This window comes from Hyla sarda, chromosome 1 (assembly GCF_029499605.1).
Source record: "Hyla sarda isolate aHylSar1 chromosome 1, aHylSar1.hap1, whole genome shotgun sequence".
Classification (NCBI taxonomy): Eukaryota; Metazoa; Chordata; class Amphibia; order Anura; family Hylidae; genus Hyla; species Hyla sarda.
In genome coordinates this window covers 293,253,385-293,265,829 of record NC_079189.1, presented here as the reverse complement: position 1 = coordinate 293,265,829, position 12,445 = coordinate 293,253,385, and the positions used below count along the sequence as shown (strand labels likewise).

Genomic DNA, 12,445 nt, shown 5'->3' with positions numbered 1-12,445 from the left:
ACCAAGTTTAGAAAAGTATATGAGAGATGTAGAGATGAGCGAATTTACAGTAAATTCGATTCGTCACGAACTTCTCAGCTCGGCAGTTGATGACTTTTCCTGCATAAATTAGTTCAGCTTTCAGGTGATCCCGTGGGATGGAAAAGGTGGATACAGTCCTGGGAGACTCTTTCCTAGGACTGTATCCACCTTTTCCAGCCCACCGGAGCACCTGAAAGCTGAACTAATTTATGCAGGATAAGTCATCAACTGCCGAGCCGAGAAGTTTGTGACGAATCGAATTTACTGTAAATTCACTCATCTCTAGAGAGATGCCGTAGGGTTAGTAACTCGGCCATTTCTAGCCTTTCCCCTTAGTTCCATGTCCTCATTTTCCACACTGTACTGCTGCTTCTACTACTGCTAGCCCTGCATACCTGCATGTCTCCTGTGCTGTCTATGGTGTCCCATACAACACTGCTTCTTCTGCAAACCTTATCCTGGCTACATAAAGAAAGTATAACAAACCTATACCTGCTCCAAAAAAAGGATTTTGTAAAAAGCTATATATATTTTCTTTAAAACAAAACTATAAAAGTCTTCTTCTGTTAGCATCATTTTCACTTTATAAAGCATAAAAAATCTAACTGCCTTTAGGTTGCTGTAACTTTGACATTACTAATGATTTCTTGGCGCAAAAGAGCTTAAAAGGTGTTGGAATATACATAAATTCGGGGCAATTGGGGTATTTCCAAATCCAAACTGGTCTCCAAATCTGAATCAAATGGAATGCCTAATTCAATGCTATTTGGTTTTTAAGTGTGTTTCCAACTAAACATATGGTTTAATGCTAAATATGTACCAAAGGCTGAAAACACTGCTGACTCTAAAGTAAAAAAAACTTATATATATATATATATATATATATATATATATATATCAACTGGCTTCAGAAAGTTAAACAGATTTGTAAATTACTTCTATTAAAAAATCTTAATCCTTTCAGTACTAATGAGCTTCTGAAGTTGAGGTTGTTCTTTTCTGTCTAAGTGCTCTCTGAGGACACCTGTCTCGGGAAAGTTTAGAAGAGATTTGCTATGGGATTTGCTTCTAAACTGGGCGTTTCCCAAGACAGGTGTCATCAGAGAGGACTTAGACAAAAAAGAACAACCTTAACTTCAGAAGGTCATAAGTACTGAAAGGATTAAGATTTTTTAATAGAAGTAATTTACAAATCTGTTTAACTTTCTGGAGCCAGTTGATATATATATATATATATATATATATATATATATATATATATATAAGTTTTTGCCTGGAATAACCCTTTAACCCATTCAGAGCTCCAGCTGTTTAGGACTCTGCATGGGATGACAGATGGGGGAGGGTCTCCCGGGCCTAAGTACTTATGAGGCCTGGTTTAGAGGAGCTTGTACATTTGATCTAAGCTTCAGCATCAAAAGCTGATACATTAGAATCTACATTTAAAAAGGTATAAAGCAGGGGTGGCCAAACTGCAGCTCACAAGCCACATAAGGCCCATGCTGCTACTCAAATGCAGCAGCTCTCTACTATGTCACTTTAACAGAGCACGCGCACAGGCACCTCTGTTTGAATACGCTGGCTAGTCATGTTGGCCAATGGCAATATCCCTCTTTAAGCCTGCCGAAGAGGTGAAGGAGAAAAACAGCAGCTAGGTGTAACTCCGGTGGGGGATATACAAGGGGGCTGCTTCTACTACATACAGGGTGGCTGCTGCTACTACATACAAGGGGGCTGCTGCTACTACATACAAGGGGGCTGCTGCTACTACATACAGGGTGGCTGCTGCTACTACATACAGGGTGGCTGCTGCTACTACATATAAGGGGGCTGCTGCTACTACATACAGGGGGCTGCTGCTACTACATACAGGGTGGCTGCTGCTACTACATACAGGGTGGCTGCCGCTACTACATACAGGGGGGCTGCTGCTACTACATACAAGGGGGCTGCTGCTACTACATACAAGGGGGCTGCTGCTGCTGCTACAACATACAGGGGGGCTGCTGCTACTACAACATACAGGGGGGCTGCTGCTACTACATTCAAGGGGGGTGCTGCTGCTACTACATACAGGCTGGCTGCTGCTACTACATACAAGGGGGCTGCTGCTGCTACAACATACAGGGGGGGCTGCTGCTACTACATACAAGGGGGCTGCTGCTGCTGCTACTACATACAGGGTGGCTGCTGCTACTACATACAGGGTGGCTGCTGCTACTACATACAGGGTGGCTGCTGCTACTACATACAGGGTAGCTGCTGCTACTACATACAAGGGGGCTGCTGCTGCTGCTACTACATACAGGGTGTCTGCTGCTACTACATGCAAGGGGGCTGCTGCTACTACATACAGGGTGGCTGCTGCTGCTACTACATACAAGGGGGCTGCTGCTGCTGCTACTACATACAGGGAGGCTGCTGCTACTACATACAGGGTGGCTGCTGCTACTACATACAGGGTGGCTGCTGCTGCTACTACATACAGGGTGGCTGCTGCTACTACATACAGGGTGGCTGCTGCTGCTACTAAATACAGGGTGGCTGCTGCTACTACATACAGGGTGGCTGCTGCTGCTACTACATACAGGGTGGCTGCTGCTACTACATACTGGGAGGCTGCTGCTACTACATACAGGGTGGCTGCTGCTACTACATACAGGGTGGCTGCTGCTACTACATACAGGGTGGCTGCTGCTACTACATACAGGGTGGCTGCTGCTACTACATACAGGGTAGCTGCTGCTACTACATACAAGGGGGCTGCTGCTACTACATACAGGGTGGCTGCTGCTACTACATGCAAGGGGGCTGCTGCTACTACATACAGGGTGGCTGCTGCTGCTGCTGCTACTACATACAAGGGGGCTGCTGCTGCTGCTACTACATACAGGGTGGCTGCTGCTACCACACACAGGGTGGCTGCTGCTGCTACTACATACAGGGTGGCTGCTGCTGCTACTACATACAGGGTGGCTGCTGCTACTACATACAGGGAGGCTGCTGCTACTACATACAGGGTGGCTGCTGCTACTACATACAGGGTGGCTGCTGCTACTACATACAGGGTGGCTGCTGCTGCTGCTACTACATACAGGGTGGCTGCTACCACACCCAGGGGGGCTGTTAATAGACCATTCTAGAGAAGGGTAGCAATTCTCAGCATAACAAAGCACACTGTGCAAAGGGTAGTGTATGAAACATGCAGCCATTTTATCTAAATGAACAGGGAAGATAGATTGGCAACAAAAACTCAGGAGAAAGATTTAAATGAGCACCAGAAATTGTAACGTAATATTAAGCATTTCATTAGAATCTTTTATGCATAGTTTTAAAGAGGGTCGATTTATGAATGTTCAGGTTAATAGCCATTGCTTTTTGTAGCTATTGTATTTGTATATATTTGTAATGCTCTATATGTGCTTTGTAAAGTTTAAATATTTATCATGTAAAGTATCATTTTTGTTTCTTACTAGAATCCCTTCCACCTGCGAATGGATACTCGAAGCTCAGTGATTTCCCTTATGGAAATTTTAAGCAGTGTCTTACAGAACAGCAGCTGGGAGCAACTTCTGGTTATTACCTGCCACCCATGGGAAACCACCACCATACTTGATTATCTGGCGACTAATACTAATATGATGACACGTGACATCCTCAACATTCGATCACTTAATGATTCTGCTGTGGGAACTTACCTGCATCATCACTTTAAGGTGATAAAAGATCTTGAGCTTCCCTTGCTTCTGCATGGATGTGACGCACATCGATCTTCTCTAGTTTTCAAGGCTGCACGTGACAGTGGGTTGGAACCTCAAGAGTTTCACTGGATGGTTGGCCAGCCGCTCAACGTTGAAGAGATGCAGACAGATGGGATGCCACCTGGGTTACTAGCTTATGGAGAGGTCAGCCGACCAAGTTTAGAAAAGTATATAAGAGATGCTGTGGGGTTGATAACTCAGGCAATCACGAAAGCAGTGCAGGTGAGACCAGATCTTGCTCTCATTCAGTCCATGGTGAACTGCAATGACAAACAGACCTCACAAACTGAATCTTCGGGTATGTACCTGTCTAGGTGAGTTACTATCTTTATTATAAAAGAAGTATTTTTTAAAAATGATGCAAAGCCTATGGCATTGATTCATGCATTCTTTTAGATACAATATGTGAATATTTGGTCAAATTTTTTTTATAGTTAAAGGGGTACTCTGGTGGAAAAAAATGTTTTCAAATCAACTGGTGACAGAAAGTTAAACAGATTTGTAAATTTCTTCCATTTAAAAATCCTAATCCTTTCAGTACTTATCAGCTGCTGTATACTACAGAGAAGTTTGTGAAGTTCTTTCCAGTCTGACCACAGTGCTCTCCGCTGACACCTCTGGCCTTGTCAGGAACTGTCCAGAGAAGGAGATGTTTGCTATGGGGATTTGCTTCTAATCTGGACAGTTCCTGACAGAGGTGTCTGCGGAGAGCACTGTTGTCAAACTGAAATTTTCTCTGTAGTATGCAGCAGCTGATAAGTACTGGAAGGCTTCAGATTTTGAAATAAAAGTAATTTACAAATATGTTCAACTTTCTGTCACCAGTTGATTTGAAAACGAAATTAAATAAAAATTTGTTTTTCACTTGTTTGCACCGGAGTTCCCCTTTAATAGGCATATTGGTATATAGGTGGTGCAGACTTTGACAGGAGGTTCACGCTACCTATATGTGTATATATATATATATATATATATATATACACACACACACACACACACACACACACATACATAGTGTATCTGGTCAGTTTATTACTGGTATGTAGTGATGACAACCAGAATTCTGCAATGCATGTAGAAGTGCTTTCCTGTAACAGTGCTGTCTCTTTCAACTACAGTAAAGTTAATATAATATTAGTCCGCTCATGGATTACTTCCCTTTGTATTATAGTCTCTGGACACCAGGTGAACAGTTCTACCAACCTGCACAGACTGGAACAATTACACACACGCACACCCTTCCTGTCGTATATAGTCACCTGTCATTCAACTAATATTGTCAATGCATAGGATAAGTAGGGTGCTGGAAAAGTGAGGAACCAAATGTGTCTGGACTGCAAGCTCTACAGACAAGTTGCAAGTCTTCCTGGTGGTCTGGGCCAGATGAAAAATACAGTAAAAGTGATGGACTCCAGTTAGAAAAGACATTACATGTGTGTCACAGGATGTAACTGCACTGTAATCACTTATATGGTCTGCAGAACACCTGTGTAGAACTGACATCTACCACTTTATAGTTTCTGTATGGGATTTATATTGGTCTGTGTGTAGTATGTTTTCAGTAACAGTATGGTAACATTATTAAATCTTGATACACTGGTTAAAGTATGGTGGTGTTATCAGTGTCTTGTATAGTGGTATCATTGGCACTTTTGTCTTTGTATAGTTCATTTTGTACAGTAACAGTACAAAAGTAATATTTAATCACTTTATGGGGTAATATTTGCTCCTGGTATAGCAGAAACATGGATAACTAGATATATATATATATATATATATATATATTATTTTTTTTATTTTTTTTTGGGGGGGGGGGGAGTGCCTTGGAGCTTGTGCTCATAATATTTTGAGACTCTAGTGCAGCAACCCAGATATTACTGAAGGTAAGGACACCTATTGATGGCTGTGGTCCTTTGTCAGTCACAGGGGCTTTAACAGGCTTGTCCTATGCGTCATGTACTTGCACAGTAACAAGAGGGCTGCACTGTAGATGTTGGTAGTCTTGAACAACCCATGGTGGTGTTCTGGAGTAGCCATGATGTTGAAGAGCAGAACAGAAAGCAAAACACTATGGTTGCAGACACATTTTACTGCATAACCAATTTCTCCTACAATAGGAGGCACAATCACTTAAACAGGGTAAACAATTGGTATGGCAGGTGTAGGTCACAGAGATGAGGCATAAGTTAAATGGCCACTATCACCAAAACTATATTTTTAAAAACAATAGAGCCATAGAAAAAAAGTATATCTCTAATACTATTTCATTATTTTTTTTACCACTGTTTCCCTTAGAAAACTGCTCCTATAAAAGTGGCCACTAGAGGTCCCCATAAAATGTCTTTTACTATGGTCTTTCCAACCATCAGCGTCTCAGTCGGAATACAGGAGGTGAGGGGGAGGCTTTATAAGCCTGTGTGTGCTCCCTGTATGAAGATCTCCCACACAGAGAGCAGAGGAGAGCGGGCAGTGAGCGAGCTGCTGTGATTGGCTGAGAGGAGGCCACACCCCCTCTACAGCTCTCTGCAGCATTGATTGATAGAAAGAGATTGGTTCAGTGCACAGCTCTGTCCATAGCATAGAGGAGAAGGAGCAGAAGTGTGACAGCATGTTCAGCCTTATACAGCCTTAGTACCCCAGTAGTAAGGAGATGGGGAGGGGGGGGGGGGGGTGTTACAGTGTGCCAGCCCAGTAGTAAGGAGATAGCAAGGGTAGGGGGTTTGTCACAATGTGCACCTCAGTAGTGAAACAGATGTCATGAGGAGGAGGTTTGTTACAGTGTGTCACCCCATTAGTAAGGAGATTACATGAGGAGGAGGTTTGTTACAGTGTATCACCCCAGTAGTAATGAGATCACCATGGCAGCCTTAATATAAGTCCAACTCAGTGACTATCTCACAGTGCTCCTCCCAGTCCTGTCTGCTCCCCCTGCTGTCATCGCACTGCCATTTTGTGGCGCGCTCAGCCTGCCCTGGAGGATTGTTTACTCTGTACTCCATCTTCTCCCGCCGGCCTGGTAGGTCAGAGCTGCCACCAATGTTACTCACAATTCACACACACAGTGCGCTGTGCTGCGGCCCTGGCTAGGTATGTAAGTGACTGGATCTGTCGGTGATCCTCCCAAGCCAGAGCCTCTGTCAGCACTGCTATTCACATGGGGGTAAGTGCCCTGCAGAGCATTGCATCCTAGTGTCTTTTACAGACCCTAGGGTGCAATGCTCTGCAGTCTGCACATACCCACCATGTGTATAGCAGTGTGTTTAGTGTACATTCCTATACAGGTGGGGTTATGTGCAGAGCATTGCATCGATCAGTGACCTAGGGCCTCTGAGTCTTCACAGTCACTGCTATTCACATCTGTACATACACTAGAGTGCAATGCTCTGCACATACCCCCATGTAGTATAGCAGTGTGTGCACTACACACACTGTTATACATGGGGAGTATATGCAGAGCATTGCACCTTAATGTCTGTACACTCCTATGTTAGCGGATGGGATTGGACAAAAAATCATCGGGAGCGGGCTGGAACAGGATTGAAAAACCAGTCCCGTGCAGGGTTCTATTACATAGTGTATAAGGAGAACAGCAGGCAAACTACAGGTATCCTTCTTCCTCTTTGTGTAACATGTGCAGCAAAGAGGAAAGGGTTACAGAGCAGAGTGCAGTGATTGGCTGACAGCTCAGTGACACACAGTGAGGGAGGAAGTTCAGTCACGTACAGTGAGGGCAAGAGAGGGACACGCCCCCTGCCTGAGAGAAGATGGAAATTCACTATGATCTGATATAAGCTGATTTTAAAAGAAATACAGAAGCTAGACACATAAAAGTATATATGTACATGATCAGGACGAGGTACTGAGTAACATATCACTTTTTTTTTTCTGTAATATGATAGGTACGCTTTAATGACCTAAAGCTTTCAGTCATTGTTCTAGCCCCTGTTGTGACTCTCCCCCTAGGGTAGTTTGGCTCTAATTGGCTCCTAGCTGATTTAACTAATCTCTCAGTAGGTGCTGCAGTTTTCCACTGCAACGTTCAGGTGCAGATGATCTGAAGCCTGGCAACTATGTGGTCTCTCACTGGGGTGCTAGGGTAATGGTCTGGGGTTCTTGTACAGCTTCCCTAAAAGCTCCATTCTTCAGGCGGAATCTGCTCTCCAGACATTGCCGTCTATGGAGACAGCAATTTCCGCACGCAATCAGGATATCAAATTTGTAGGCCAGAAAGCAGCAAAGTAGCAGTTAACAAAACATAACAGTTATGACTTTTTAATAAGCTGTTTAAAGCACAATCGTAAGGAAGACTTAATCAGCTTAGATGAGAAACCTAAGGCTCATATACCACTACAATGTCCTCAAACATAAGAGTGCTAATTTTAAATGAGACATTTTTAAAGACATCTTCAATAGCTGTTGAGAAAAATACATAAGTTATGGAAGTAGAAATCATTAGAGGTAAAAGAAAACAAATATGGTAACATAAAAGTAATCAATGGCATAACAGAAGCTTTTAAAGGGAATTGTCTACAGGGATACAGACACCATTGGATCGCTGTTAGGGTATTAAAGCAAACAGCCCCTCTCCTGGAGCTGATAGTGATTGCCTAACCTATAAAATTGCCTTTTAATATCTCAGCTAACTGACAAAGAGGGGGGACCAAGCTGCTCAAGTGTCACAGCCTGGCATACCTCCTCATTTCAGCCTCTTTATGAGTGGCAAACAGGACTATGTACTTCAATCAGGAAAGGACTGGGAGGTGAGAAAAAGGGAGGAGGTATGCCAGGCTGTGGCACTTGAAAAGATCAGCCCTGCCTCCTTGACACTTGGCTGAGAAATAAAAAGGCAATTTTATAAATTTGGCAGCCACCATCATCTCTAGGAAAGATAAAGTTTTATTTTATGCCCTAACAGCTTTTTAACCCCCTTCATAGCCCATAGCCCCTCCTCTCCTTCTAACACTTTATTTTTTTTTTTTTTACACTGACAAAGTTGTATAAGGCTATGTTCACACAGGCGATGTCCACATAGAAAATTTCCATGCGGACATTGCTCCGACACCTGAACATGCTGGCACAAGGACCTTTCGGAAATGCGCTGTCACATAGATGGCAATGCATTTCCATGCGGACTCCGCAAAAAGAATAGACATGTCTATTCTTTCTGCGGACTCTTGTCAGACGGGCCATCATTACCGGCAGATGTCAGCTTCTGATGGTTATGATGCAGATCCGACTCGCAGGCCTGTGCCATAGTACCCTCACCTGACCCATGACCCAGAGTTAATGGTGTCTGAAGCTCTTAGCAGTAAATATAGCAGACAAATTACCTTTAAGTTTTTGAAACACAAAGGCAGTGACAAGGCAGTGGAAATTTTATGAAAATAGCCCTTTTTTAAATAGCAGAAACACCTTTAAAGGAGTACTCCGGTGGAAAACAATTTTTTTTAAATCAACTTGTACCAGAAAGTTAAACAGATTTGTAAATTACTACTATTTAAAAAAACTTATCCTTCCAGTACTTATCAGCTGCTGTATGCTCCACAGTAAGTTATATTTCTTTCTGGAATTCTTTTCAGTCTGACCAGAGTGCTCTATGCTGACACTTCTGTCTGTATTAGGAACTGTCCAGAGCAGGAGCAAATCCCTATAGCAAACCACTCCTGCTCTTGACAGTTCCTGACATGGACAGAGGTGTCAGCAGAGATCACTGTGGTCAGATTAAAAAGAATTCCAGAAAGAAATACAACTTCCTGTGGAGCATACAGCAACTGATAAGTACTGAAAGGATTAAAGGGGTACTCCGGGTAATTAAACCCACAGCCCATCCTTTCCCTCTCATCAACCTATGTATTTGTCTGAATATCATTCATTAGCTATATCAGCTGTCACTTACATGCAGCAAGTGAGAGAAAAACATTATTTTTAGATCCACTTTGTCTCCTCAGTGAGACCTAGCCCCCTCCCTTCAAGAAAACACCACCTGATTTCAGTCTGATTTCTGTTTGGTCTAGAGCTATGGCTGTACAGCCACACCTCCCCTCCCCCTCCCCTCCTTGTGTGAGGAGCTTCTGAGCTGTGAGAGAAGAGCAGTGAAGACTCTCAGTCACAACTGAGCACATAGCTGCTGTTTTTCTGCTGACAATCTAATCACTGCTATTCAGAACACAGCATGATTTATTGCTGGAGGAAGGATAGTCTGAATGAAAAGACATGTACAATGTGTGAGTTGCAGTGTGAACATGCACACAGATGATGAAAGCAGTTGGTTGGCAGCCATTACACAGAGCTGCACTGACTTCTGCAAACAAGGAAAACATATTTAGGAGACATCAGGGGCCAAAGGAGCTGCAAAAACAAAAATGGATAACTACAAAGGACACAGAATAGGTATTGTGGTGGCTTTGGGGCATTTTTATGTTACTTAACTTCCCTGGAGTACCCCTTTAAGATTTTTAAATAGAAGTAATTTACAAATTTGTTTAACTTTCTGGCATTTAAAAAAATGTGTTTTCCACCGGAGTACCCCTTTAACACAACTACAAAAAAAAAGGAGATTTTCTATATATGCTGCAACTTTTTGATTTTTGCTTATCCCAATGCACATTTCTGAAATCTGCTCATGAAGTAAATTTTTTTTTTGTACTTTGCAGTGGTCATGTATTTATCAAATGCGAAAGTCGCTATTTATGAAGGAAAAAAAGTGGCATCTCCGTTTAAAAGTCGCATATGAATTCCAGGTCCAACCTGGCTTACAGAAAGTGCATACATCTGCAGATAAGGACATTAACACCCACTTGAACTGTGCTACCTATATATATTGCCCCCCCCCCTGCTACGCTACCTATATATATTGCCCCCAGCAGTGCTTATATGTGTCCCCCCCCCCCCCCCCCAGCGAGTGCATACATGTGTCCCTTGCAGTGCTATCTGTAAAGTATACTTTCAACAGCGTATCATGTTGCTGGCCAGGGAAGGCAGAACAATGCCGCCCGCTTCCCGGCCAGCAGATGCGCTGCTGATAGTATACTTCACAGATGGGGGACCATGGGGGACCAACACACGTTTTAGCACTACTACTTCCATCATGGACAGACTCTGTCCATGATGGGAGTTATAGTCCATGGGCTTGGGTACAGATCGCAGCAGGTCATTATCCAGAGGCCCACTGCGATCTGCATTTATTAACACTAAAAGCCAGTGACACATGCGGCTCCATTGCGCTCCCGGCAGGGAATACTGTACACATTATCATTATTCATAATCCCCGCCGCCAGAACATGGGAGGTCTGCTTGGTGAAATGCTTTTCACCAATCAGAACTCCCCTCTCCCGGAAGCAGGGATTATGAATTATGACAGTGTATACAGGAGCCGACGGGCAGAGCAGTGGAGCCGTATGTACCGCCGGCTTGTTAACTTAATAAATGCAGATCGCAGCGGGTCTCTGGATATTGACCTGCTGCGATCTGCACCTAAGCCCATGGACTATAACTCCCATCATGGGCATAGTCTGTCCATGATGGAAGTAGTAGTTCTAAAATTCCCGTCCCAAGAACAAAAACAGAAAACATCAATATACATTCCACCTCCTATACCCATCACAATACAACACAAACCCATTTAACCTGTTAGGGACCAAGGGCGTAAACTTACGCCCCTAGTCCCGCTCCCGTGATATAACGTGGGGTTACACAGTAACCCCGCATCATATCAGGGCGGACCCGGCGTCATAGTGAAAGCGGGACCCGCCAAAGCTGAGCCGTGCGGCTAAAAGTGAAAGTAAAATGTGCCGGTTAGCTCAGGGAGCTGTTCGAGATCGCCACGGTATAATCGCGGCATTCCGAACAGCTGTACTTCAGAAGGAAGGTCTCTTACCTTCCTTCCTGCAGTCCAATCGGCGAATGAATGCTTCAAGCCTGAGATCCAGGCTTGAGTAATCAATCGCTGAAAACACTGATTGATGCATCCCTATGGAGATGCATCAATCAGTGGTAAAGATCAGTACATGCAATGTTATAGCCCCCTATAGGAGCTATAATATTGCATAAGAAAAGTGTAAAAAAAAATCATTAACCCTTTCAATTATCCCTTCCCCGGCATTTCCAAGAATAAAAAAAAACAGTGTAAATAAAAATAAACATGTGGTATATTATAAAAATATACCGCTTTTTAAACCGCATGTTCAATGGCGTACGCGCAAAAAAAATCCAAAGTCCAAAATAGCGCATTTTAGGTCACTTTTTATATCATGAAAAGATTAATAAAAAGCGATCAAAAAGTCCGATCAATGCTAAAATGGTACATACAAAAACTTCAGATTACGGCGAAAAAAATTAGCCCTCATAGCCCCCTGAACATGGAAAAATAAAAAAGTTATAGGGCTCAGAATATGACAATTTTAAACATATAAATTTTCCTGCATGTATTTATGATTTTTTTCAGTAGTAATACAAAATCAAACCTATATAAGCAAGGTATCATTTTAACTGTATGGACCTAGAGAATAAAGAAAAGGTGTCATTTATAACGAAAAATTTACTACGTAGAAACGGAAGCCCCCAAAAGTTACAAAATGGCATTGTTTTTTCAATTTTGTCGCACAATGATTTTTTTTTTCCGTTTCGCCTTAGATTTTTTGGTACAATGACTGATGTCATTACAA

The 12,445-nt window shown here is 43.0% G+C and overlaps 1 protein-coding gene across 3 annotated transcripts in view; it reads left to right on the top strand.

The window, feature by feature from the left end:
- The window catches only part of GRIN3B (glutamate ionotropic receptor NMDA type subunit 3B), a 101,654-nt gene that overhangs the window by 51,051 nt on the left and 38,158 nt on the right, over positions 1–12,445 (top strand). For all 3 annotated transcript variants that reach the window (XM_056517716.1, XM_056517735.1, XM_056517725.1), the window contains one exon: positions 3,498–4,096. In XM_056517716.1, coding sequence (XP_056373691.1) covers positions 3,498–4,096 — 599 coding nt within the window. The remainder of the gene's footprint in view (positions 1–3,497; positions 4,097–12,445) is intronic.